General features: G+C 45.6%; 2 protein-coding genes across 5 annotated transcripts; one reads left to right on the top strand and one right to left on the bottom strand.

The window, feature by feature from the left end:
• Positions 1–2,006: 2,006 nt before the first annotated feature.
• On the bottom strand, positions 2,007–12,076 carry SIRT3 (sirtuin 3). 4 transcript variants are annotated; one of them, XM_077818157.1, is made up of 8 exons: positions 11,724–12,076; positions 10,756–10,936; positions 8,172–8,372; positions 6,998–7,230; positions 6,737–6,837; positions 6,328–6,489; positions 5,460–5,669; positions 2,007–3,625 (listed from the first exon to the last, which is right to left on the bottom strand). In XM_077818157.1, exons 1-8 carry the CDS (start codon positions 11,803–11,805, stop codon positions 3,605–3,607), a joined length of 1,191 nt encoding a protein of 396 aa, XP_077674283.1. In that variant the 5' UTR covers positions 11,806–12,076; the 3' UTR covers positions 2,007–3,604. The 4 variants fall into 4 exon arrangements, with proteins under 4 accessions (XP_077674283.1, XP_077674282.1, XP_077674281.1 ...); XM_077818156.1 differs by lacking the exon at positions 2,007–3,625 and adding an exon at positions 3,657–4,545 and having other exon boundaries at positions 8,172–8,369; XM_077818155.1 differs by lacking the exon at positions 2,007–3,625 and adding an exon at positions 3,657–4,545.
• A 2,270-nt stretch (positions 12,077–14,346) lies between these two features.
• Positions 14,347–26,200, top strand: PSMD13 (proteasome 26S subunit, non-ATPase 13). Its single transcript, XM_077818160.1, has 13 exons — positions 14,347–14,494; positions 16,383–16,461; positions 17,535–17,569; positions 17,652–17,707; positions 18,107–18,150; positions 18,452–18,538; positions 19,658–19,829; positions 20,466–20,545; positions 20,634–20,759; positions 21,530–21,592; positions 23,451–23,531; positions 23,990–24,106; positions 25,416–26,200. Exons 1-13 carry the CDS (start codon positions 14,400–14,402, stop codon positions 25,509–25,511), a joined length of 1,131 nt encoding a protein of 376 aa, XP_077674286.1. The 5' UTR covers positions 14,347–14,399; the 3' UTR covers positions 25,512–26,200.
• The last annotated feature ends 889 nt before the right edge of the window (positions 26,201–27,089 follow it).

Here is a 27,089-nt window from a genome sequence, read left to right on the forward strand (position 1 = left end):
GATTTTGTGTCAACGATTCGTCTGAGTGGTGTCACAACTCTAAGCAATTAGAAAACGGCCAGTGTTTCTGGGGGTCTGTCATATAGCCATGATCATTCCGAACATTAGTTTTATTCCCAAATAATAGGCTATATTAAGAGACAGTTAAGGCTGAAACTATCTCTAGACCTTAACTAAAAAAACAAACACATCACTGAATGTTTTAATTTGAAACATCTAAGGACCTGAGATTCAGGAAATTTTAAGTTAAGATTCCACTAACACCCTTAACTCTGCCCTCTGTACCTCGCCTCGTGTACTGTAGCTATAGGAGCATGATAAGTATTCCAATTACTTTTTAAATGGTTGTAATTATTAAAAATAAGTAATACAGTCCAAGCATATTAGTCCTCTTTTCTGCTCTGTGTAGAATATCTACGGGCATATCCAGAATTGCAGAATGAGGTTTTCAGCTAGTGTTTGTAGAGTGGATCTGGGCTAAATAGTTACCTGCTTGTATGTAGATAGTGGGGTTTCTGACCCGTATTGAACGAAAGAGTAGGTTAAGCATAGCGGTGTTTCTCTTCTGTACAGACAGGATGGACAGGAAGGGTTGGGCCTTGTGGCTTATCACTGAACAGTTGTGGTCCAGGAAATCAAGGTGGGGTGGGAGCCCTGGTGGCCAGAAGTACAGCTGTTGGGGGCGGTTGGGGGGATTGGAGAATTGGGGATTGTTCCTAAAAATGTCTCCCACTGTGAAATTTTAATTCTAAATATACTTTGCAATTGGTTTACATTTTAAAGGCTGTCTCTGCAAGAGAAAAAGGCTAGAGATTTACTTCTTTAAAAATGCAAGTTTAGTTCTTCACTTAGTGAAGAACTTTGTGGACGTTTTTAAACTCCAAGGAGTTTAAAAAGAGGGGGAAAAATTGAATAACTCAAAATTTAACCCACTCAACTTCACAAATAGACAGCAAGCTCCCTGAGGAGAACAGAAGAAATCAAGTGTGGAGATTCTGGGTCAAGCCATTCTATTTTATTTTTCTAAGATAGAAGTTGGCAAAAAATAATAGTAAACTTTCAGTGCAAACCTCTGATCTTTTTCAAAGTGTTAGATCTGGCAGAAACCTCACCCGCTCAAGAAATTAAAGAAAAAATGGTGTATTTTACTCACCCCTCGCCCATTTCCTTGTGTTCAAGTTCCTCAGAAATAGGCCATGTTTAAAACTCAAGCTTGCAATGGCTTAGGCACTGATCCAGCAAAAGCTCCACACATGTGCTTAACATTAAACATATGAACGATCCCACTGATTTTAATAGGGCTGCCTATATGTGTAAATCTTGTGCATAAGGGTTTGCAGAATTGAGGCTCAAGTCAGGACAAGCACCTTTGACGTGTATAACGAAATATGGTTGAGAAGCAACATATGCTGTTTTGTAGTAAAATGTTAACTGTGTAGAAATGGGCAGAACTCCAGCTGGGCTACATGTCTGGTGCGCTGCAAAGTGAAAGAAACACTTCTGCTTTTATTTAGGCTATATATTCAAATGACATTTATTTCAATGGCTGATCCCACAGCCGTGTAAGAACATTCAAATATATTTGAATCACACAGTCAGATAAACAACTCTGTTCATCTGAATGTGAGCTCAATCACAGACCTCATTTAAAAGAAGTCCAAGGGCAAAAAACTGTTACTGCAATGGTAGGAATGACAGGGACAGATCCTCAGCTAGTGTAAATCAGCATACATCCATCGAAGTCAATGGAGTGCTGTTGAGTTACACCAGCTGAGGATTTGGCTTGAAGTTTCTAAATGCATAGAAGACACATAATCCAAAGCTAGGTTTCATACCGCAACTGTAAGTTAGCCACATTGCACATACATATTAAGGCAAAAAAGTTAACACAATATACAGGAATACAAATGTACAAAGACTCAGAGTTACAGTAGCTGTGGAAGCCTTAACATTCAAATTCCTTGACTTTTGTGCATTTCAAAATATTAACCAGAACCACACTGATGCAAGGTGTTTTGCATCTCCTCTTTATTGTGCTTCTTTAGACATAGTATTGGTCAAAGGTCACATCCAGAAAAATCATTGTAATAGACTAGCTAATTATTGCTGCATTTGCCTCTAGGCCAGAAGGGTAGTGAGTTCAAATCCTGCACTGGGCCTTGGGCTCAGCCGCAATGATAGCTCTCTAGTGTGAGAGGGGAAGGGGCCTCTCACTGTTAGTAGTGCTCTCTGATGAGACATTAAACATGGATCCCTTCTGTCCATCTAAGATGTGCAAATTAAATATCCCATGGCACTTTTTGAAAAGAGGAGGAAATAACCCTGGTGTCCGGGCCAACTTTCCCTCCCTAGAAGGCTCAGTGAATAAACAGTAGACCCTTTACTGCTCCACATGACTGGAGCATTCGGTGAGCTGTAAATCTGTGCAAGGAACTGAGCCAGCATTTAAAGGGTGAATAGCTGCTAAGTGAATAATTAAGAGAAATGAAGGATAACAAAGGGCATATGAACCAAATTGGGGGAAGAGCAATCAAAGCATTGACCCTGGGAAATGTGTGAAACAGACATTGAAATACCATGTGTAGACATCCACAAAGGCATTAACACTTATTAGTGTTAATAATTATTATTGCTGTGCAGATATCAACCCACGTTCCATTCAAACAGCAGCTTAAACTGGCCCATACGGTTGTTTGCTCAACAGGAGTGGGGTTTCCAGGCATCATCTCTAGACACATTGACACCTTTCACCTCCTGATTAGCAGTGATTTCACCCATATAATAAACGCTACAAATTGGCAACAGATAAATAATTGAAAAAAGCCTGCTTGCATCCAAAACCTGCTCTTTTGAAGAGCTGGTTCAGGGAGCCGGACAATTTCTATGAACCTGTCTGATGAAGCTGGGTACTTGTCCCAGCAGCATTAGAATTAGACAGATCAACTAGCATTTTCAAAAGTGGACTATTGACTTTTGGGTGCCCAACTTGAAATACTATAAATGAGCCTGATTTTCAGGACATTCTGAGCGCTCACCCTCTGACAGTCAGGCCGTTCCAGGGTATTTCAGGTGGGGCACCGAAAAATCTGGGACACCCAGACTCACAAGACACGTATGAAAATTTGATCCTGAATTTCTAGGGAGAGTCCAGAATGCCTGGTGGGAGGGAAATGAGACTCTGGCCCAGTCTAATAGTGAACATCACAAAGTTGGATGATAGTTTATAAGGATCTACATGACACAAAAGGAGAGGCAAAGTCTCTCCAAATGCGTGATCTGGGAGAATGGAAGACAGGAAAAGGTAGAGGTCACAGCGTTCAGTGGGCACATGTGCCAGGCTGAGGTGTCAGATTGGGAAAGTCTCCTGCAATAGCCAGCCCACAGCCTGTCATTCGGTCTTCACTTGCTAAGAGTCTTGTGTGATGGTCTTTCCTGTATTGCAGCAGGGCACCCTGATACAGCCAAAAGGATCCTCAGTAGCCACTGCAAAGCTGGAGAGCATTTTCCCCAGCTCTCTTCTGTAACCTCTCCACAGCTCACTGTGGATGACACCTACCCCTTTTCAAGGTGAACATCATTTTCCAGTAGCAGGAGGGCAGCTGTCCTAGTTGTCTTTTGCATCCAGCTAAAAATAGAAAGAACGTTCATGTCTCGTCAACGTGATTCACGTGTTCCAGCGTTCATCAGCTCAGCTGGTGACACTCAGGCCAAAAGCCCAGGGTGAAGAGAAAGAGCGTGCATGCCACAATTAACTGGATTTGCTTCACTGAGTTACAGCAGCTGTGGCTGTGTGCTCTCATGTTACCCTCAAATGGCTTACCATGAAAAAAATCCTGACAAATGACTAATCATCCTTTCTGTAGACAACCCATAATCTGATAATGATTGTCAGCAATGTTAAAATCGGGTCTGGGATCTCCATACTACATCATGCCCCCTCACTGCACTTTCTTTAAAAATACAGGGCCAAATTCTCTGCTGGTGCAAATGGGCAAAACTGTACTGACACCAATGAAGCTGCACCCATTTATACCAGCAGAGTTTGATCCATGGAGTTAAATGCTCCACTAGATTAAAATAAACGACTACTCCTAATGGTCCCTAATTAATGTTAGTGTAAAATAAAATAATAGCTTGCTCTTTTATAATCTCTGTTCTGAAGGTCTCAAAGGATCACCTGTGTCAATGGGACTTCTCAGAGGAGTAAGGGTTTGCAGCATTAAGCGCTTAAAACATTTCATTACTACCAGACTAGACGAATGCTTTTACTTCTGTTAGTAATAGGGATGACTGGGAGAGCCATTGCGAATGAACTGATTCTGTAAAGCAGCAAATAAGAGAACAAATCCACGAAAAAGCAAAGAGAATATGTTTTGGCATTTATAGGTTAATTTTATTTATGGTAAGACTTCAGAAGGAATCAATACAATTACAGAGCCCGATCCTCTGCTGGCACAAAGCAGCTTAGCTCTACTGAATCTCCATTGAAATCAAGAGAGCGATGTCAATTCACACCAGCTGAGGATCTGACCCACAGTGAATATTCTGTAAAATGAATGAAGTTTAATACTGTGAGACTTCACGACAGCCTCTGCTCTGAAAACTGAGAGGAGGAAAAAAGCCACCACTTTTGTGTGTTTATAATGTGTGCAAATTAGTTTGGCACATGTCAGGGGTATTTCTCTTGGCATGGAGAGTCATACTGGTAACTTTCCAGTCCTTCAGAATCGCTATGGAACTTTTGCAGTCTGCGCCCCAAAGTGCATGTTATCCTGGACTTGGCATCTGATCAAAAGTCTGTTGAAGTCAATGGGAGTCTTCACATTGATTTCACTAGGCTTTGGATCAGGCTTTTGATGATTTGACTTTTAAATGCATCTAACCCTAACCCTTTCTGGTTTTTGAATGCTTCCTAGCTGCACAGCTGTTGTCTCTGGTAAACTGATTTCTGGCTTAGGCAAGTCTCCATCACCCTATGCACTCCTTTAGGGGTTGAAAAGTCTATTTGGATATGCATCAGTAAATAAGTAGAACAGGCTTCCCTTAAAACAGCTTGTACTTTTTAAATATCAACATAATTCTAGATCAGGATGACCCAGATATTCAGTTAAATAACATTAAACCATTCCATCATTAGGGAACTATACTTCACAGTCTTGGTCTTCTCTTTGCTTGGTTGAGACAAGTCTGATGTTGGCTGAAAATGTATTTAACAACCCCGGCTACTTCCTTATCTTCCGATATAAACCCTCTGCGTTCGTTGCTAAATGCCCTAGAGGTTTATTTTATCCTTTGGAATGTGTTCTCCCTTCCTCCCTCCCGGGTACAGAGTGTAGACATGAAGATGGCTTCTATGTAACTTTCTGGTCACCACAATTCCTAGTACCTGTTGGCACTGGAATATTTTTTTGACACAAAGCATGACGAGGTTGAGGGAGGCCTCCATGAGCCATTCATACCTTTTCTGTTTCCCTCTGGATTAGCTCCTGCATCTCCTCCTTCCAGCCCATCAGCTCCACAAACGTCTCCACCCCACTGATCACATCTCCCAGCAGGGCCACATCATTGTACTGCGGCTGGTACGCAAATGGTCCCACCAGGTCTCGATTGATCAGCACACGAGGAATAGAGCTGCGGACTGCATCTGCCAGACTGGCAAAGGGCTGCACCTAAAAAATCCCCCCCCAAGGAGCAAAGAAACAGAGAGCTTCATCCCAGGAGTGGAGGCAGCAGGGGAGTCCATACCCCACACAAAATGAATTCACTGCACTCCACAAACTGAACCTTAGGGACTCAAAATGCAGGGTCTCAGAAGGCTCTACCACACCAGGGGGCCCAAAACCTCGCAGCCTGACTCTTCCATACTACACAGACCCTCCATTTAATACCAAAGTTTACACTGCATCTCATAACCTGGACAAGCTGACTGAGAGGAATATCCCAGACAAAAGCTATTATCTACTGTACCCCCTGCTGGCACATCATTGAATTGGCAGAGGGCATCCCTCCAGCAGAGTCCACCCCAGTTATTACTGATACCTCCTCAAGTATCCACAAAACTCATCTCTTCCACCCACAGAGGTCCATCCCCACATTCTTACCCTGAGCTCCATGGACCTTGTCTAGCTGCCTTCTGTTTCCATATACCCACACACAGAGTCTGAGCACTCTGCTTCTCACCCTGTGTCCTCAAATTCCTCTCTTCATTTTCCTGATGCCTGAATCGCCCCCCCCCATTCCCCCCAACGCCCTGTTCAATTTTGCACTATTTCCCCAAGTCCCGAAGTGCTGAATCCCTGTAGCCCTCTCATGATCTATGTCACAGACCTCGAGGGAGGTTCCAATGATAAAGAGCACGTCTGCCATGGGGAAATCTGTCACATGCAGGAAGAACCGGCGTGGGAGCTCCTCTCCAAAGAACACAATGTCAGGTTTGATGAGTCCAGTGCAGACTGGGCAGTGGGGGATTTTGTCTGCCATCACATCTCCCTGAAAGAAGAAAACCCATCAGCAGACACATGCTTTACCAGGCAACACGGCAACTCCACCATCACATCTTCCATCCATCCCACAAGCACACATGGGTTTGCCATCATATCACATTGTAACAAAACAAAATTTGTTCTGGAACAGGAACCTTGTCTCTTGGCCATGAGAACAAGGTAACTGGCCTGCAAACCCCCTTTGAATTTGCTTCTGTTGTCTCTGTGTTGATGCCCCCATAATTGCTACTCACCCTGAAGTCCTCACCCGGGTAGGATCTCCGACAGACAGTACATGTCGCAGTGGCGAAGGTGCCATGAGCTTCCACCAACTTATCAAGAGGGATCCCAGCAACTTGAACACAAGATGGAGAGAAGATCAACTCAGTACAAGGAAATTGAACCTACTGGCCCCAAATTCATCTCATGTTTCAACAGCCCCATTCTCGTATTCCACCCCCCCCCTTGTCTTTTCCCTGCAGTCCATCAAGGAAAGCCAGGAAGAGAACACTCACCTCTTTCCAGCCCATCGATGTTCTGGGTGTACAGACGCAGAAGGAGCCCCTTGTCATGCAGGAGTCGCAAGAAGTAATGGGAGTAGTTGGGCCTGTAATTGCCAGGGTACAACTCCTTGGCCAACGTGAAAAAGGGCTTAGGATTGTGGAAGAAGTAGGCAATTTCAAAGATGGCTTCTGGATAGGGAATGTTGTACTGCTGAAGGTTACTGTACAGGCCACTCCCAGGAGACCTGCAGAGGGGACAAATGGGCCTATCAGTCAGAATGCCACAGAAAACAAACCCAGCACAGGTTTCAGAGTAGCAGCCATGTTAGTCTGTATTCGCAAAAAGAAAAGGAGTACTCGTGGCACCTTAGAGACTAACCAATTTATTTGAGCATAAAGCTTTCGTGAGCTACAGCTCACTTCATCGGATGCAAGCACAGATGTTTCTAAAGAAACCGACCGCTAGAGCGTGACATATGACACCTTTCAGAGAGAGAATGACCAGATTCTTGAGCCCTATCTAGTTGCTTTCTGCAGCTGAGGCAGGGCAAAGGAGCCTTAAGTGGGCAGCTGAGGATTTCCCTTGCATGTAAGAGGAGCCCCTCAGGTGATGTCAAACTGGCATCGCTGGCTCTACACCACCCAACTCCAGACCCCCTGATATATGAGGCATGTTCAGGATCCGCTGAGGATGGGAAGGGCCACAGCAAGTGCACTGTGCTGCAGTGATCCTGGGCTGCTGGAGTGGCCCCTGTTTCAACTTTAGCTTACGCCATGGCCATACTGGCTCCTGGACAGCCCCAGACCTGGGGAAGTGCAGAGGCGAAACCAAGCAATAAGCACAGCTCAGCTGGGCCTGAGGAGCTGGATCAAGGTGTCATATGGAGTCGGAGCTGCTGAAGGGAGCACTAATCTTAACTGTGGCATTGTCCAAGCAGGCCAGGGAAGGAGAAGCAGCAGACATGGTGATTTTTGAATGAAGTCTGGCATGCTGCTGGCATGCCACAAACTAGCACTAATGAGAGGGTGGTGGTGATGCCTGGAGCTGGGATCAGTACCCCCAGTACTAGTGAGAGGGAGAGGAATGGTGAGTGGCAGACCCCTGGTGTTACCTAGGTTTGGAATATCATCAATTCCAGCTCTGGCATGGCTCCAATAGGCATCTGTGAGAGGGGTGAGGTGTTACCTAAAATCTGGGATGCCGCTGGGGGTACTGATCCCAGCTCCAGCCATCACTACCATCCGGTGACACTCCTTCTTCTGAATTAATTCTGCCACGTCCTGCAGAGTGAGCTTCCGGTTCCCACTGCCGTCTCCTCCTCTGCCGATCCCAAAAAAGCCTGTGGCAGCTGTGGATAAGGAGACCGGTCTGGCCCCCTGGATCCTGCTAGGAGCAAAAAGGAAATGCAGCAGGTAACAAAAGGACTCAAGCTGCTCAGATGGAGAAAAACATCCCAAGTGTTTCCTAGGAAGCCAGGAGCTGATCTTTCAATTGCAGGTTCATGTGCTATTGTTCGGTAATTGAGACGAGAAAACATAGTACCAGTTAGTATGAAGCCCCCAGCAGCACAATATATTCCTTTGCACTTACAGCCCCTTTCATACGAGGATATCAAGGCACTTAACAGACATTTATTATCTATTGTTTTATTGTGCTAGCACCCAGTCCTGGACCAGGACCCCATTGTGCTAGGTGCTGTACAAATGCAGAACAAAATGTCAGTCTCTACCCCAAAGATGTTTTCAACCTAAATAAGACATTAAGCCTCACAGCACAATCATGGGTGTATTTGGGTGGATTATAGACAAGGCTCTGGCGTTAAAGGATCTTTGAATCTCCAAATTAGTATACGATTCCCCTTGGCTAATGCACACGGGAGTCCCTTTTGCATCCTGATTGGCAACCAGAAAGCACTTAGGATTGTGTTTTCATGCTGCTCTGACAGGGCTGCCCACTTTAAGGACTGAAGAAACCTTGGCCCTCCCTGAATCCCATCCAGGATCCCCCGCTTAGTAGAGTCCATGTGCAGATGGCAGACACCTAACTGAATCACTGCTCAGCCTTAAGTGCGGAAGAGGAAATGAGAATCTACAATCCATCACATGAGAAGACTATTACCCCAAACAACCTAAGCGATGTTTGCTCATCCAGGGTGTGACGCTGCAGTCCATATGATTTTATTAAAATATGTTAATGATCTACTGAGTGTGGTCATCCTATTTGTATGAATGTATCATTCTTGTATCTGAAACTAGAAATATGAAATATAACTCTGAGGTCCTATTATAATTATGCAAAGTGTGGACCATTAATGGTGGTTTGGAATCTTGATGGCTCCCATTAACCAGGACAATTGACTGTGGATGGCTCTGTTTACTTGCAAGCCTTCCTGTGAGTCAGGCCAGGAAGAATGAAGGCTTGGGGTCTCACAGGACATGTGACTGTGTCACCTGGTACTGGAATCCATCTTAAACTTGGTGCTTTTCCATTTAGAAGGAGGGGTGGGGACTCAGAGAGACAAAAGATTCCCGCCTTGTGCCAAAGCTATAAAAGGGGGTGGAACAGAAGAAAGGGAGCTGTAGTCATAAAAAATCCCCTAGCTACCACCTGAGCGGGAACAAGGACTGTACCAAGGGAAAGGATCGGGCCCAGACTAGGAAGGAGTCCAGTCTGTGAAAAAGAGCTTATTGGAACATCTCTGAGGGTGAGATTTCATCTGTAACCAGTTTCTTAAATGTATTAGGCTTAGCCTTGCGTGTTTTGCTTTATTTTGCTTGATAACTTACTTTGTTCTGTCTGTTATTACTTGGAACCACTTAAATCTTACTTTTTACACTTAATACAATCACTTTTGCTTATTATTGAACCCAGAGTTAGTGACTAATACCTGGGGGAGCAAACAGCTGTGCATATCTCTCTATCAGTGTTATAGAGGGCGGACAATTATGAGTTTACCCTGTATAAGCTTTATACAGAGTAAAACGGATTTATTTGGGGTTTGGATCCCATTGGGAGCTGGGTGTCTGGGTGCTAGAGACAGGAGCGCTTCTTAAGCTGTTTTCAGTTAAGTCAGCAGCTTTTGGGGGACGTGGTTCAGGTCTGGGTCTGGGTTTGCAGCAGGCTGGCATGTCCGGCTCACCAAGACAGGGTTCTGGAGTCCCACGCTGGCAGGGAAAACGGGCTCAGAGATAGTCTCAGCACATCAGGTGGCAGTCCCAAGAGGATCTCTGTGACCCAACCCGTCACTCAGGGCACTGACTCTGATCAGGGCAAAATCCAGACATGAGACAAGAGCCCAGAAGTTCTTGGTGACTCCTAGTGGTGGCAATTATTAGGTCACAGAATCACTGAATGTGGCCTCCATGGGTTGGACACTGTCTTCACAAGAGCATGGGCTTTTCAGCACAAGACTACATGTCCCATCTCTAGCAGTGGCCGATATTTCTCTTCAAAGCCTCTTTGCTGTTTGATCCACTCACAAAGAGTTCCCAGGGCAGCGGATACTACACCAGTGTGGCTCGCAGAGACAGAGAGCCTGTGCATTTAGATGGTAAACACTGTTCTCATCTTCAAGCTCTCAGCATTCTCTACAGTATCTGGTGAATTTAATTATAACAGCCTCATCTCCTCCTTCCTGGGAGTGGGTATTTCTGAGACAGTGAGAGAGTTTGATGAGTCCATGAGATAACAGAGCCTTGGTTTGTGGAGAATTATCAGGATTGTGCTCGAGAGTAACAGGGAACAGCATGAAATGAGAAAACAGTCGTACCTCGCTCCACAGGCAATTGCCATCTCTCCATGGCATTCCAGAGGCTCCCTCTGCAGGGAAGTTCCACTTGTGGGGATGAAGCCAGATTCCAAGGAAGCTAAGGGAAGATTTCTGCCCCCCATGGAGCCAACGGGCCTCCTGGGATGATTTCTCTGACTGCATATCCAGAGATTCCTCCAGGCTGAAACAAAAGATAACAACCTAGACCAGCTGACAACGGTCCCTTAGAAAGGCAGAGCCAGGGGTGACCGATTTAAAGAAATCTATCCAGAGTTATAGCAAGAACAGTCAGCTCTGTGCATTTACCAAGAATTATGGCATTACGAGTGACATCCCTCCTACATGCAGTGTAGCTGTCGCCATGTTGGTTTCAGGACATTAAAGAGACATGGTGGGTGAGGTGATACCAACTTCTGTTGATGAGAGAGACCTGAAGAGGAGCTCAATGTGGCTCAAAAGCTTGTCTCTTTCACCAACAGAAGTTGGTCCAGTAAAAGATATTACCTCCCCCACCTTGTCTCTCTATCACTCTTACATCTCATCTAAAAGAGGGCACCTCCAACACCACTCCTAACACCACACTTGGTACAAGCAAAGCTGGTAGCTTGGCATGCCATGCAAAGTCAGCGCCTGGCTCTATCACTGAGAACCCCCTGAAAAGCCTGAGTCTCAGGTGAAAAGCCTGAGACCAGCCAGGTACGGCTACAGATTTAGCATCCACTCTGCCATACAGAGTATGTCACTGACACTGATCTCCCCCAAACTGCCAGCAAGCTCCCCGCCCCACACACTCCAAGCTCATTTACTGCACTTGGCTCTCCCCAATCCCCTCTGAACTCTGCTGCCCAATCCACTCCGCTCTCCCCCAGGCACCTCTGAACTTTGCCAGCCAGCTCATCCTGCCCTTCCCCTCCCTCTCCTCGGAAGTCTTCCCAAATCCGCCTGCCCCCCCGGAATATGCTGCTTACCTGTGAATCCCTGAGGACTCGCCGCAGGAAACACATTTCTACGAGCCGCGACTCTGAACCGTAACCCCGTCCCCAGGCTCATGCCCCTGCCCGGGCCCTGTCGCAGAAAGTGGAGGCTTGGGCGATGTGGATGCGAACGAGGGAGGCTGCTGTGGCTGCTTCCCTGCTTTTCCCTTTACAGCCCCCGGCGACTGGATAAGCGACTGTCTAGTTGCCGGGCGCAGGGCCCCCCGGTCACTGTCTCCTGTGTCGCCCCGGGACTCGCTGCACTGGTGACCTGGAGGCTGGAGAAGGGGGATCTAGGGCACAGGGCAAAGCACCTGTTTGCTTAAGGTGGTCCGGAGCCAGGCAAAACAGCTGAAAGGCTTTACCACAATGTCCGTAATAGAAGAGCACACCGCAGTTCACAGGAGCATAACCAGAGCTTGTATTTTCATAGTTGCTGTCACTTAGCTGTCCCTTGTACAAACTGTGTATAGAGGGATCATCCACTGAAATGGAGTAGAGCACAGCAAGCTTCATCTCTGTATAGCTGCACTATACAACAGTGTTTTTAGGTCAAGGAATGACTATGATTTTATTGGTTTCAGAGTAACAGCCGTGTTAGTCTGTATTCGCAAAAAGAAAAGGAGTACTTGTGGCACCTTAGAGACTAACCAATTTATTTTAGCATGAGCTTTCGTGAGCTACAGCTCACTTCATCAGATACAACAATGATTTTATTGCGAGTCTTGGGGTATTTCAGCAGCCCCAGCTGCTGGAGACAAGTGATGAGGGGAAAATTCAGCTTTAAAATCAATCAAACAAACAAACACATTTCTAGCCCTCATGGTAGTGGAGAAAGGCTTGAAAATCTGACCTGAGAGCACCCTAAAGGCCCCAAAAGCAGAAGGCAACTAAAAAGAAACCAAAATGGTGTGTTTTCAATCTCATGATTTTGGGGGCCCAGCTTATGATTTTCGAACATGTACAGTTGGCAATACCGAATATAGGTCCAGCAAGAGGCGATATCCTGAAGGGGAAAGTGTCCAGGACATTGTAATTCACACCAAATCTTTCAAAATGTGCCATGGATCTTTCACGATAATGCGTGAGCTGAACCTTGATGTTATCTAATCTAAAAGGAGACAGCTCCAGCAATTGGGCACTGTTCCTACCATTCAGATATCAGTGTTACCATTCCTAATTTAGGCCTGAAATTAGCCAGCCTATTGATCCATTTATCAGTGCCCCAATAGCTCCCCTTGCATTGGTTCCCATCTATTTTATCATCCACTGAAATTAGTCAGAGATCCCCACCTGCAATTCTACTGCTGAGCCATCATTTTCCCACTGTAAACCTGTGTATTTGATTATTCCTATGTGAAATTGCTGCACCTCATTTTACTGATTTTATGCCATTTTTAAAATTTATTTAGCTCTTACTCTATTTTAATTCGGTCATACAACAGTACTTGCTGCCCATTCAAGCATCTTTGTATTTGTCCACAGCTGTCATTAGTGTATTCTCCCCTTCGTCCATTGAGTTGTTAATAAATGCACTAGGATTTCCTCCTTTTTAGCAAAGGAAGGGACAGAGGACAAATCAACTAACTGTCTCTGTGTGGTCATCTCCCCAAAAGCTGGGGGAAATTGGAATTTCAAGTAAAACAGTGTAATTTGTTTATTTTAGTATGACTTTCAATTATCTTCATGGTAATCGTTGGCCTTCACAGCAGGGTACCCATTGGGCAGGGATAGAAGATGAGAATGTGGTCCTTTAGTGATGTGCTTAAAGTGGTCTGAAAAAAGTGGGGCTCTAGCATTATCTGGAAGCAGCAGCTTTGGTAAGGCTGCATGTACAGGGCCGCCCTCAGCAGCTCAGCTTTATTTTTTTTAGGGGGGCAGGTCTGTGACCCCTTGTCTGTTTGCACTGGTGGGTGCACCGTCCTTCAGGGGCTTCTGAGAAACATTGCTACCCTAAACAGAACCAATGGGGGCTCCAAACCGATACAGTGCCGAGAGCCCCAAACCCGTGCAGTGAGATGGTCCTGGCTGGTCTGGAGAACTCCAAAAGTTCGGGGCGCTGGGACACACACGGCATCCCCATGCCATGGCGCCCGGATGCACCGTGCTGGGCGGACGGGCCACGAGTTAGGGTTGGCCAAGGCTAGTTGGCGCAAGGCCCTGCCATGGCGGCAGGTGGAGGAGCTGCTGACCGTGATGGTGCTGGGAGGGGAGATAGGCTGGGGGGATGGAAACACCCACCCCGTTGGCTTGGGCTGCCTGTGTCCCCCCGAGCCCGCGGCATGTTCCCTGGGTCTGGGGGGCGGGGTGGGGTCAGAGCCGCTCCAAGCAGCTCCATCACGGCTCCGCGCTGCAGGGTCTAGGCCTAGGCCGCGCCCGTTGCCATGGCTACCGGCCAGCACCCCTACGCTCGCGCCGGGCCATCAGGCCCAGGCCGCGCAGCGGCTCCTCCCCGTGCGGGGCGGGGTTTCGGGGCTGCACTACGCGGGGCCATACGGTACCCACCATGCCGCGCGCGCGCGCACGCACGCGACGGGGGTTCGTTACCGGAAGTGAGTGTGCATTTCCGGCGGTAGTGGCGGGGTGGCCTGGACGCCTGCTCCTTGGGGTCCTTTCGTCTCGTTCCCCCCCCCCCGCCCCGGTCTCACCCCCGCCCCGCCCGCCACCATCATGAAGGACGTGCCGGGCTTCCTGCAGCAGAGCCAGAGCTCCGGGCCGGGCCAGGCCGCCGTGTGGCACCGCCTGGAGGAGCTCTACACCAAGAAGTGAGCGGGCCGGGGCGCCGCGGGCCAAGGGAAGCCGGCCGGGGGGCCCCGGCACTGGGGGGGGTGGGCGGCTCCCTGGTGTAGGGTGGTCGCCTGGGGTGGGATGGGGCCTGGCGGCCGCTGGGTGCAGGGATCACGCTCTGCCCCGGTGCTGGGAGGCTGGAGCGCTGCTCCCATGAGCTGGTGGAGCAAATCCTGCACCCGGGGGAGCAAATCCTGCACCTCTGTGCAGACCCACCCCACGCCCCTGTGCACATACTTGGGGGGTTGAGTGCAGCCTCAGACGTGCACCTTTGCTCCGACATCTCCCCTGGAAATGGGTTACGCTGTGGGGCTTCCCAGACTGAGGATTGGGACCCCAAAGTGGGTCGTGACCCCAATTTAATGGGGTCGCTAGGGCTGGTAGTTAGACTTGCTGAGGACTCGGGCTCCAGTTCCCCCTCCTGGGATCGTGTAATAACTTTTGTTGTCAGAAGGGGGTCACGGTGCAATGAAGTTTGAGAACCGCTGGGTTACATGAAATGGTGGTACTCAAGAAATACAGTCCCCCTGGTAGTAATGCTATCCAGTACTCTTTAGTTAATGTCTTATTGAAGAGACACCTTTAACTTAAAAGCCACACTTATCTGATACCTTTTAACCTATAGTAGCTACAAAAAACACCTAGGATAATTATAGCCAATTTGAGATGCTTTTCAGTTTTATTTTGTTTGACCGCACTTTATGCATAGTCAGTTTCATTGTTTCTCTGTTAGTGATTTGTTTCTCTGTGGCCTTGCTCACAGCAACAACAGAGAAATATAGGAAAATATCATTGTTGAAATTACAAAAATTGTCACAGATTGAGAAATGCATGTAGAACATGAAACCATACTTGAAGTTTTTAAAAATAATTGACAGGTTTTTGAAATAGGCAAGAGATTGGTGTTTCCCTGTGACTTCTTGCTGCCTGTTTCTTCATGTGTAAGATGAGGAAAGTAATATTTTCCCTTGGAGGATGTTTTGAGGGTTGATCCATACTACTTACGTGCTATGAGAGCTTTTGAAGAAAGCTGCACTCAATTTTTACTATCCCTCTGAACTATACATGAGGAAAAGGTTGAATACAGATTTTTTAACTGAAGTCTAGTCTAGAATAGTTATTAGCACCAGGCTGCTGGTCCTGGCCAGTTGAGGTCTTTAACTTTTTCAGAACTAGTGCTGAATTGAGTCATAAATGAAGTAGTGGGGGCAAAAGATCTATCTTGCTTTAAGATTAAACTCGATAAGTTTATGGAGGAGATGGTATGATGGGATAACATGGTTTTGGTAATTAAATATTCATGGTAAATAGGCCCAATGGCCTGTGATGGGTTTTAGATGGGGTAAGATCCAAGTTACCTGGGAAAGAATTTTCTGGGAAAGAATTTTCTGTAGTATCTGGCTGATGAATCTTGCCCATATGCTCAGGGTTTAGCTGATCGCCATATTTGGGGTCGGGAAGGAATTTTCCTCCAGGGCAGATTGGAAGAGGCCCTGGAGGTTTTTCGCCTTCCTCTGTAGCATGGGGCACGGGTCACTTGCTGGAGGATTCTCTGCTCCTTGAGGTCTTTAAACTACAATTTGAGGACTTCAATAGCACAGATATAGGTGTGAGGTTTTTTTTGTAGGAGTGGTGGGTGAAATTCTGTGGCCTGCGTTGTGCAGGAGGTCAGACTAGATGATCATAATGGTCCCTTCTGACCTAAATATCTATGAATCTATGAATCTTTATATTGGTCCTTATGGATTAATTGAAATTAGTTTTATAACGTTTGTCTCTGTATTTCAGTAGGTGGCCGTCTGATAATTTTGCTTATTGTACTGATGTTTGCTGATGCCAGGGGCCTCTTTGTTTTTGTATTTTCAGACTCTGGCACCAGCTGACTCTGCAGGTGTTGGACTTTGTGCAGGACCCCTGCTTTGCTAAAGGAGATGGACTCATCAAGGTGAATAGGTTGATTCTTAAGCAAGTGTCAGTGCAAAGATGACAGTGTGAACATTCTTGGGCTGATATAAAATAGGTGTGCAAAGGCCTGCCTAAATATTGTGGAATCGGAAAATATGCTTTAAAACTTCCTAACCGCACCCCATCTATTTGGAAGGGTCTGAATATGTATTAAAAATGTCAACAAATAGATACAGTTTATTAGTATTAGAAGTTTATGGATTGGATCTAATATGCAGGCTTTGGGCATAATTTGACCATGTTTTACAAACATTCTAAAGCTTGAAATGCGTTAGATTAAAATAATGGCGCTGTAAAGTGAGGAATGGAATGAGATGAGTTTCAGGTCTTCACAGGTCTTAGTTTGGTTCACCTGTGTTTTTTTAAAAAGGCTTTTCTTCAGTCTTGGCAACAAAGGGATTAACAGTGTGTGTGTGCAGAGTGGTTTTCCTGAGAGTTCACAAACTCAGGTATCAGTGCAGATTTCATTCCTCTCTTCCAATTTAGGCATGTCATCTTTAAGAATGCAACACACAAATATCTGAACTTACATGAACCTAGGTACTCCTGTGATTCATTTCTGCTCATTTCCCTCTTCTTTGCATTTTTATAACAAATTATGATTCACTAAAAAGACATTGACATCTGCGAGGAAAGCCCAGAGAGTTTGGACATGCTCTGCATGTTTCAAGTTGGGTGTGTAGAGAAGCCTGAAATAGCTAGGCTTTTATTGACTATATGGCTACTTAGTGGATAGCGACCCCTCACAACAAAGAGGTGTAAACAGACCTAGGTAACCCCCTCTTGGTAGAGACTAGTCTTGTCTCATGAATCTATTAACTGGTGAATCACTCTCCACAGTTGGGAGGAGATCCTGGAGACTGGTCTTCATAAGATGAGCAATTTTTGGCTTCTGTAATCTATTGTCAGTACATTTTAAATTTCTCCACCTATGGGTACAAAACTACTTTGAGGGAGGAGTTTATATGCAATAATGGGCAAGTTGCCTATTTCACTAGAATGAAATATTCTGTCACTAACTGGCTGTCACAATTTTTTTTTAACCGCCTACAGCTTTATGAGAACTTCATCAGTGAGTTTGAACACAGGTGAGATTGACTACTTGTACATATGTTTGTAGCGTGCGCACTCTTAATTTTAACTGTTCTGATGCTGTGTTGTTCATTTCAGGGTGAATCCTTTGTCCTTGGTAGAGATCATTCTTCATGTAGTTAGACAGATGACAGGTGAGTAACTTTTCTAGTATTAATGGTGACTTTTTAGGACTATTAGGCCTACAATTTAACTGGCTGATGGCAACAGCCAAAGCTTCAATGTGAAAATGAGGCAACCGGTTTGCACAATATTGAAAGTAAAAAGCATAAACTCATAGAATTTTACAACTAATGTTGAAATTACTGCTGCAGAAGGGACCTTGCTGGAGAGAGGGCTGATGCATATGGAGCCAGATCCTCAGCTGGTGTGAATTAGCATAGTTCGTTTACTTCAGTGGAAGTATGATGGCTTTTACTGGCTGAGAATCTGGCTCTGAGTTCTGTGCAGCCAGTCAAGGTACTTTCTTGTGGTAGGTTAAAATATTCTGCTGTTTGGATCCTTAATATGGTTTCCTCCTTCCTCCATGTTAGATCCTAATGTGGCCCTTACTTTCCTGGAAAAGACTCGAGAAAAGGTATTTGTGAAATCCAAGTTTTTTCCTATTTGGCACAGTTAAGTAAAATAGCTGCTGCATTTTGCATGTATATGTAGGTCTGTGCTGGTAGATATGTTTACGTCTGTGTATATATTGGAGAAGGCATATTCTTCAGTTCATACAATTCACTGTGAACAAGCCAACATGGATTTGGATTTGGGAACACAGCAAGAAACACAACCTAAGTAAATTAGCACTTGTTATGCTTTAACTGTCTGTAGTTGCCTGTGTGGCTGGAACAGTTATGTTTTTCTGATGTGTAACTGTGTTGTGGTTGCAGGTGAAAAGCAGTGATGAGGCTGTGATTTTATGTAAAACAGCCATCGGGGCTCTGAAGTTAAACATTGGCGACCTACAGGTCACAAAGGTGAGATTATGTTGGCTTTTAGGTTCTGTCCATTTGAGTGTACTCAGTTCCTCTGGATGCCCATTATTTCAGCACTTGCTTAGCCTTTAGAGGCAGCCCCTCTCTTTCTGTGTCTGTTGTTGAATTTTGTGAATTTAAGTTTCTGTAACCTCTCTTAGGCAGCATGGGCAGGTGTCTTGGAAATCCAGCTCTATTTGGAAGACTGGAAAGTGTTTGTGTAGTTCTGATAACACTAGAAGTAATAGCCAGTGTTATTCCTTTAGCTGAGGTGGCATATACTTCTAGTGTATGACTATCACCACTAATGACCCATATGGAGCCAGATCCTCAGCTGGTGAATCAGCAACTGCCTCTGCGAAGTGCTAGAAAAACCCTTGAATTAACCCTTCTGTGTCTCTGAGTGCAACTTAGGGCTGGTTCTACGAATTTAGCATCATGAATGTGGTTTGGCAAATAGCTAAGAAATACAGTATATCTCTATTTAGCTTCTTGGTTGAACTTTTTTGGGGGGCTTACTGACCTTATAATAAGTGGGGATTGGAGTATTTGGGTAAGAGGGAACCCACTTGAACAGATGGTTTTTTCCAAGGGAAGTTGTGGAATCCCCATCATTGGAGGTGTTTAAGAACAGGTTGCACAAACGCTGTCAGTGATGGTCTAAGTTTACTTGATCCTGTCAGCGTGGAGGGCTGGACTTGATGACTTCTCGAGGACCCTTCCAGCCCTACATTTCTATGATTATTAGGCAAAGTTACAATACATTATTTTCACCAACGTGAGCTGAATGGGGATCCCTCAGTTGTTCATGCTTTAGTATCAATAGAAATATGAAGTTTCAAGAGTTGGGAAGTGCACTCACTGACCAGTGTTTGTAAATATGAATGAGACTTTTTGGGAGAAAGGGAGTTGTTTGCTTTGTTCCAAATGCTGTTACTAATGTTCTCAGCTGCACTCTCATCTTATTCACTCTGGATGGGATTTCTGTACCAAACATGTGAATATAATTTGTGATAAGCTGTAAATTTCAAGACTAACTAAAATAGTGAGTGGTGGAGGTGAAAGGTACAGGTGTGTATAAAATGTCTGTGTGTCAAGAGTTGGACTTTCTCCTTTCTTTAGGAGACCATAGAGGATGTTGAGGAGATGCTGAACAATCTCCCTGGGGTGACATCTGTTCACAGCCGTTTCTATGACCTTTCCAGCAAATACTACCAGACAATTGGGAATCATGCCTCTTACTATAAGGATGCTCTGCGGTTCCTGGGCTGTATTGATGTCAAGGATCTGCCAGGTAAGTCTGCCTCCTTGTGCCAGATATAGGGAACTGTAGTTTCCATGTTCATTCAGTCCTGGCCTATTCCACCAGTGTAGTCCAGCTGTAGACATGCAGAGAAGTCCAGCTTTCCTCAACATTGCTGCATTATATAACTCCATCATTAACCTACTAGAGTCCACCCAGAGAGATGAATTCTGCTTGCTCATTCATCTCAGGGCTACTGTACCCAAGATGTATGGGGGGGTGGGGAGACTGTCAGTAAGGTAGGGGAGAGTAAATGACCGTTTCCCAACTCTTCTGATCTCCCTTGCGTCACTGGTATGGTACGTGATGGTATTCCTCTGAATTTCCAACCAGTGGGGCCTCTGCTGCAAGCAGATCACTGAGGTGGTCAGTGACCTCAAGTAGTTCAGACCCTCAGGCTGAACTGGAGTGGATTTCTGTCACACACTAATTCCTGCAGCCTCCAGTATTGGCATGGAACTGCATTTCACATGGATTAAGATTAGATTTGATCATGTTTGCAGTCTTGAGTAAATGTGGAGTTGACGATGACTAAAAAATCTGAAAGAGATCATATACACATACTGAAAGAGGGAAGGAGCAATAGGGTTGAAGCTGTCGCTTTACACACACTATTCTTCCTTGCAGTGTCAGAGCAGCAGGAGAGAGCCTTTACCTTGGGGCTGGCAGGACTCCTAGGAGAAGGAGTTTATAACTTTGGGGAGCTGGTAAGTAGACTCTGGGTTGTCTCAGCTGTTGAATGGTGGAAATTGGTTATAGTCTGTCAATAATGCTGTCCTGCCTTATTTATCACAGCTCATGCACCCTGTACTGGAGTCCTTGAGAACCACTGACAGACAGTGGCTGATTGACACACTTTATGCCTTCAATAGTGGTAATGTAGAGAAATTCCAGGCTCAGAAGACAGCCTGGGGCCAGCAGGTGAGTGAGTGATGTGGGAAACAACACAACTTCATAGTGCCCTGATAAATGCATAGACATCTGCTAGAATAATAAAATAATGTGGGAGTACAAAGGGACAGATAAGGATAATATACAACCCAAAACTCTAGTTTTCCTGACTTCCGTCCATGTAAAATCTCCATAACGTTTCTAACAGCACCTTCCCATCATAACTAGATTGATTAGAATAAATATATGAAGGTAGATATAAAGGATGGAAGAAAGAGAAGTGTCTTTTGTAACCAAGGAAACGAGCAGATTTCATGGGGTCTCCTGAGGCTCTTGCTGTGCCAATCTAACTTATCTGGCACACTTAAATATCATTATGAAGGTACTATGGAAAACACTAAAGAGTGCCTCTCACATTCCCGGAACACCTGCAAAATAATGATTGTCAAATACTAATATTTCAGTGATTGTGGAGGAAGCTGTCAATATGGCGCTAGCTCCCAGAGATCTTTATTGTCCATCTAGACAGCTAGTTAAGGACCATGATTTTGCATATCATGAAGAGGATAGCATTTAACAGTACACCATCTCCTTGTTACCACTATATGGAATGGTCAGCCATACTGGGTTTGAATCCGGGGCTTTTTAGCACAGAAGCAAGACAGAGGAGAGAGTATTTACCTTCTGTGTGATTCGTTTCTAGTACATAGGATGTAACTTAAGAAGAAGAAGAAGAAGAAACAAGAAAAAAAATTAACTTTATTCATAGACAGCTGCTTAATGTTTTTGTTATCTCACAGCCAGACCTAGCTGCAAATGAAGCACTTCTCCTGAAGAAGATCCAGCTGCTGTGCCTCATGGAGGTAAGCTGCAAGCTGAGACCCTGATAGGGCACCCCCCGTGTCAGTTGGATGGGTCTGGAAGGCAGCCCCATGATTAACTTCCCTGTAGTGTCCAAGTAGATTGTTCGTGAGTTGAGAGCTCTGTGCATGGTGCTTTCAGTCTACTGCTCTCTTATATAGTTGCTCTTTAGATGTAAATCACTAATGGCAGCATTACATGATTTTGCCTATTGGTGGTGCTCAAAGACAAGTGCTGTTGGAAGAAAGTGCCAGTGAATACTAGTAAGAGACAGCAAGAGCCAAAAAGATTGTTTTCAAAGACAGCATCTGAAGGGATGGTTCTTAAAGCATGTCCCAACATAACTTTAGAGCTGCCTAAAGAACAGCCCAAATTCTCGCCTGAAATGGATAAGGGTTGAAAACCCGCCTCATGCAAGGAAATCCTTTAACATCTAAGACACAGAAATTCTTGTCCTGGCATTCCGTCCATGTACAAGGCCTGGTTTCATTGTCATCAATGGGTATGCGGAGTCTTATGACACTAACAATCTCTGACTCACTCTCAAAAGCTGCAGTTTTGACAGGCTGACTTATACTTCAGACAGATGGAGCTTAGTTAATTGTTTTACACATGAAGTGCTTCATTATGAGAGAGTCTAGTGCAGTGTTTCTCAAACCGTGGGTTGTGACGTGCAAGGCACTGGGTCGCCTTGCTCTGCTCAGCACCACCGACCGGGCCGTTAAACGTCCCGTCGACGGTGCTGCCCAGCTAAGGCAAGCTAGTCCCTACCTGTTCCAACACCACACTGTGCACTGGAAGCAGCCAGCAGCTGGTCTGGCTTCTAGGTATGGGGCTCCTTCCCCGGTCATCGGCTCCGCACTCCCAGCCAATGGGAACTGGTGGTGGGGGAGATGTGCCTGCAGGCGAGAGTCCCACGGAGCCAGACGTACTGCTGGCCACTTCCAGGGCGCAGCGCAGTCTGCGGTGCCAGGACAGGCGGGAAGCCTGCCTCTGCACCCCGGCTGCACCGCTGACTGGGAGCCACTGGTGGTAAATCTGCGCCCCAATCCCTTGCCTCAGCCTTGAGCTCCCCCCCAAACCTGGAACCCCTTCCTGCACCCCCAGCCCAGAGCCCGTGCCCCAACCCTGAGGCCTTCCCACACCTCAAACCCCTCATCCCCAGCTCCATTGGGTCGCGGGCATCAACAATTTTCTTCAACTGGGTCCCCAGAAAGAGTTTGAAAACCACTGATCTAGCGGTCCTTAAGCACTTGCAGTTGTGCCAATAACGTGATGTGGATGGAGACTTTCCATCTTCAGGATTAGAATCTTTCTTTGAGCAATTTTCCTAGGGAGCCTACTGTTTGGAGAGGTAGATGCAGGAAACTGACTGCTACTTACTTTACCGTCTTTAATAAAGCAGTCTTTTTCTAAAAATAGAGGGAGAGCTAGCTGCTGTTGGCCCTTTGTTATCAGAGCCTCTGATTTTCACAGGTAGAGATGAGGTTTGAGTCTGCAGGTACATCTACACCGGAATAAAAGACCTGCGGTATGACTGCGGCCAGCCCAGGTCAGCTAGCTTGGGCTTCGAGGTTAAAAACAGCTGTGTAGATGTTTAGGCTTGGGATGGAGTCTGGGCTCTAGGACCCTCCCCCTTGCAGGGTCCCAGAGCTCGGACCCCAGCCCGAACATCTGCAGAGCAATTTTACGCCTCTGCAGCCTGAGCCCCCGAAGCTAAAGTCAGCTGACCTGGGCCCGCCATGGGTGTTTAATTGCTGTGTTGGCATACCCTGTGGCTTCTGGAGGACAGTATTAGGGAGCCGCAATACATCTTCGGAGAAGAAGTCTGAAGAGTGCTGAATTTCTGCTTGCCTTTAGATGACTTTCACCCGACCAGCCAATCACAGACAGCTCACTTTTGAAGAGATTGCTAAAAGTGCCAAAGTCACCGTGAATGAGGTGAGTTGTGTTAATGCTAATGATGACAATAAGTAACTTGCATGTGAAATTCCTAACAGTATCCGCTGAACAGGTTCATTTCTATATGTTGTAAATAGTGAGGAAAAGAAATTCACCGCATTAATGTTCACAAATTAACTGCGAAGAATCCTCTGGCTGTAGAGGAAGAATGAATTGCCATCTCCTGCCCTCTGTCTCAGATACAGGTGGTCCTTGCGTTCCTTAGTAGAACAAGCTTGCACAGTTTTAATTCCTGTGGTTCCAGATGTTTGTATAGAATGCTGCCCAGCTTGGTCAGAGTGATCTGTCGTGGAGATAGTTGCCTTGCGCCACTCTTCAGTTTAGTTTTGTCGTGTGGCGAACAGTAGTCTAATGACTGTTTATAAGATAACTCAATTTAAAAGAATTGGGAGTCTGGGAAAAGTGACTGGTTCTTAATCCCTTTTTCTTCTCTTCAGGTGGAACTGCTGGTGATGAAGGCTCTCTCAGTAGGGTTAGTAAAGGGCAGTATTGATGAAGTGGATAAGAAAGTGCACATGACTTGGGTCCAACCGCGTGTGCTGGATTTACAGCAGGTAATGTCAGCTGAAATACTTAACCAATGTTAACTCACCTTCCTTTCGATCGGTGATTGGCCTGAATACTGACATGAGAGCTGTTAATAAGATTGTAGTTCTCAGACCTTGACTCTGCCCATTTCTTGCAGTGGTTTGGAGAAGAGTTAGCAAAGGTTCCCCCTCCAGAGGAAAACACTATTTGAAAAGTTCTCCTGTAGTGCTTAACCTTCACAAAATAACAAGACCTTGATTTCAACCCAGATATCCATAACTAAGCTTTGCAGTTGTACTCGCAAGCCTTCCTTGGGAACATGATGGATGGAATAAGTGTCTTTGAGATTCTGAGAATAGGGCCATGCAAACAATAAGCACATCACACATGCGCACTTGTGTATATAAATTGACAGAAACTTGGGTTAACGTAACAAGTTTTTGCTTCATTAAATTTAAGGTTTCAGATTAATAACTATGCCATTGTTGCACATTCTCTATACCTGAGACCTTGCATCTAACAGGGAATGACTTTGGAAGAAAGGTTAAGAGCTAAATAGTTTCCCAGGGTTGGTACCTCATCATTTGGGGCCTATGACCTATTAGTAAATGCTATAGATAACAACACTGCCTGAAGAGGGGGATGGGCTAGAAGACCTTATGTCTGTACCATCCCTCATTTCCATGATTAATTAGTTTTTCCCATAACAAACATGTAAGAAGAAGGTGTTAAGAACTCTTTGAATAGCTTCTCCCAGATATTAAAAACCTTTAAACCATGAAAAACAGTTGGTTGGGGAGAGGGAAATAATGTTGGACTTTGCTTTGAGTGAAACTGAAATGCACACTGCTGTCCTAATGACACACTATCACAGCTGATGGACTGCTTCATTTTACAAAACTTAAAATTATTCTCCCTTAAAATTTCCTCCCTTCATTTTCTAAAAGCTTTCTCAGAAACCCACATACTTAGAATCTTGGGGTCCTGTCACACCATATCTTGAAGTCAAGTTTGGGATCTTAATGTCCCATGTTTAGGGCCCTACCAAATTCACAGTCCATTTTGTTGAATTGGTAATTTTGTTGAATTACCCATGTTGAATTGGTTTCACTCTTGATAGTGCTTTTCCTGGGACCCTGCCTGTAATCAGTCCCCTTGGCTTTCATGTTCCATCTTTAAATGCAATGGATGTGGTGAGAAATCTTCTGCTCCAAATTAGTTGAATTCAGTGTGCAGCATGCCTGGTCTCACTCTAGTGCCCATTCCTGGGCAGGTGCAATTGCTTTTCCCCTTCTATGTCCAGGCTCCTAAAGCTGTTGTGGATTTGCTTTCCAGATCAAGGGGATGAAGGACCGTCTGGAGTTCTGGTGCACAGATGTGAGGAGCATGGAAATGCTGGTGGAGCACCAAGCCCACGATATCCTAACATAGAAGACTTTGCACTGCCTGAGCGAATAACTCTTGCTGCTGCTGAAACTGGTGGTGCTCAGACCACTGACTCTGTACAGAATTATATTAAGGGGGGGGCTAGGGGAGGTTGGGAAGAACTACTTTTTGATGCTTGTACAGAGGAGTAAGTGGCCTTTACTGTGTAACCCTTTGGTGCTTAAGTCAGGAATTCCCTGTGCGCCAACGGTCTGCTGGCACTGACCATAGGAGCTCCTGTCCTACTGTCACCAAGGGGGATAAGGGCTCCGTAATGGTGGTTGAATCAGTCTTAGTGTCAAACTATTGCACTGGAGGGTGCTGGTGGTAGCTACATGGTAGAGTCATTAGCCCAGTAGATGGGTGCTTCTGTCCTAAACTGTGCTAGAGAGAGAGATGCCATATTCCCACTATCAGGCATTGGTGATTGGACTTGGGGGAGCAAGACTTTCTCACCAGTAGCCCCTCCTCCCAGCAGCCCAAAGGCAGCATTACCAAGACACCTCACCCCCACAGTTGGCAGTAAAGGGAGCTGCTCACCCCATCAGTGGGTTTGCCAGGAATAAAATCATTAATTTAGTGCATTTGGTTTTATATCCTTTTTGGGTTTATTCTCGTCTTTCATGAACACTTTGTTGTGAAGTGTGGTGCAGCAGTATTGCTGGAATAAACTTCTCTGCCTTCCCTCTTCTACAGTTCTGTTCACGTGCTCTTGTGCTAACTCTTGGGTTGTGTCCTGTTTAAGGGGGAACTTTACAATCTAACTGAATAACGTAAGATCTTACACAGCATGCCAGGTGTAGTCTTCATTACAGATCAATACATCTGAACAATGAATTGAAACATTGGTGACTGCCAAGAGCAGCATCCAAGGTCCTGTCTTGTTAGGAGCTGTGTTTCTGACACGTTTCTCAACATCTCTGACTCTGTCACCCGTACTCCCGTGGAGTAGCAACTTTCTGTGAGGAAAGGTGACAGAAACAGGCTGCAGGTAATGAACGTTTTTCTAATACAGCTTTAAGCTTCATTGCTTTGGTTTAGTCTGCCTGTGTATTCTGGCACTGTCCATTGCTATTAGACCAGTGTTTAGTGAGTCACTTTTCCATAGTATTCCTAGTAGTATGGCAGGCTTGGGTCTTCCATGAGAGTGGTGGATTTTTCATACAGCCAGGAGAGAGAGCTGGTAAAGGGGCCCATGACCAGTCTATTTGAAAAAACACCTTTCTTGGGAGGAGTTGGAGAAGACCAAGAGTCAGCTACTTCAGCTGGGGGAATGAACAGCGCAATTGTGGGGGTGGGGTACAGGTTCCACATCAAGGAGATGGTTGCCTGCTGCCCTTGGCTATGATAGTACAAGCGCCAAAGGAAATGTGGCATGTGAGCATAAACACTAGTCAGGCTGATACCCAAGCAGGTCTTTAATCTCCGCTAGGTGGCTGGTGCTCTTTTGGGTGCGGCACTGACATCAGTGATTGGTGCTGCAGACAGCAGCTGAGCCCCTTTTCCACCCATCAGTTGAACAGATGGTGTCAAATGAAAAATAAATGGTAGTCACAAACTTCCAGAAAGCTTTATAAAGTTAGC

This window comes from Eretmochelys imbricata, chromosome 6 (genome assembly GCF_965152235.1).
Source record: "Eretmochelys imbricata isolate rEreImb1 chromosome 6, rEreImb1.hap1, whole genome shotgun sequence".
NCBI classification, from domain to species: Eukaryota; Metazoa; Chordata; order Testudines; family Cheloniidae; genus Eretmochelys; species Eretmochelys imbricata.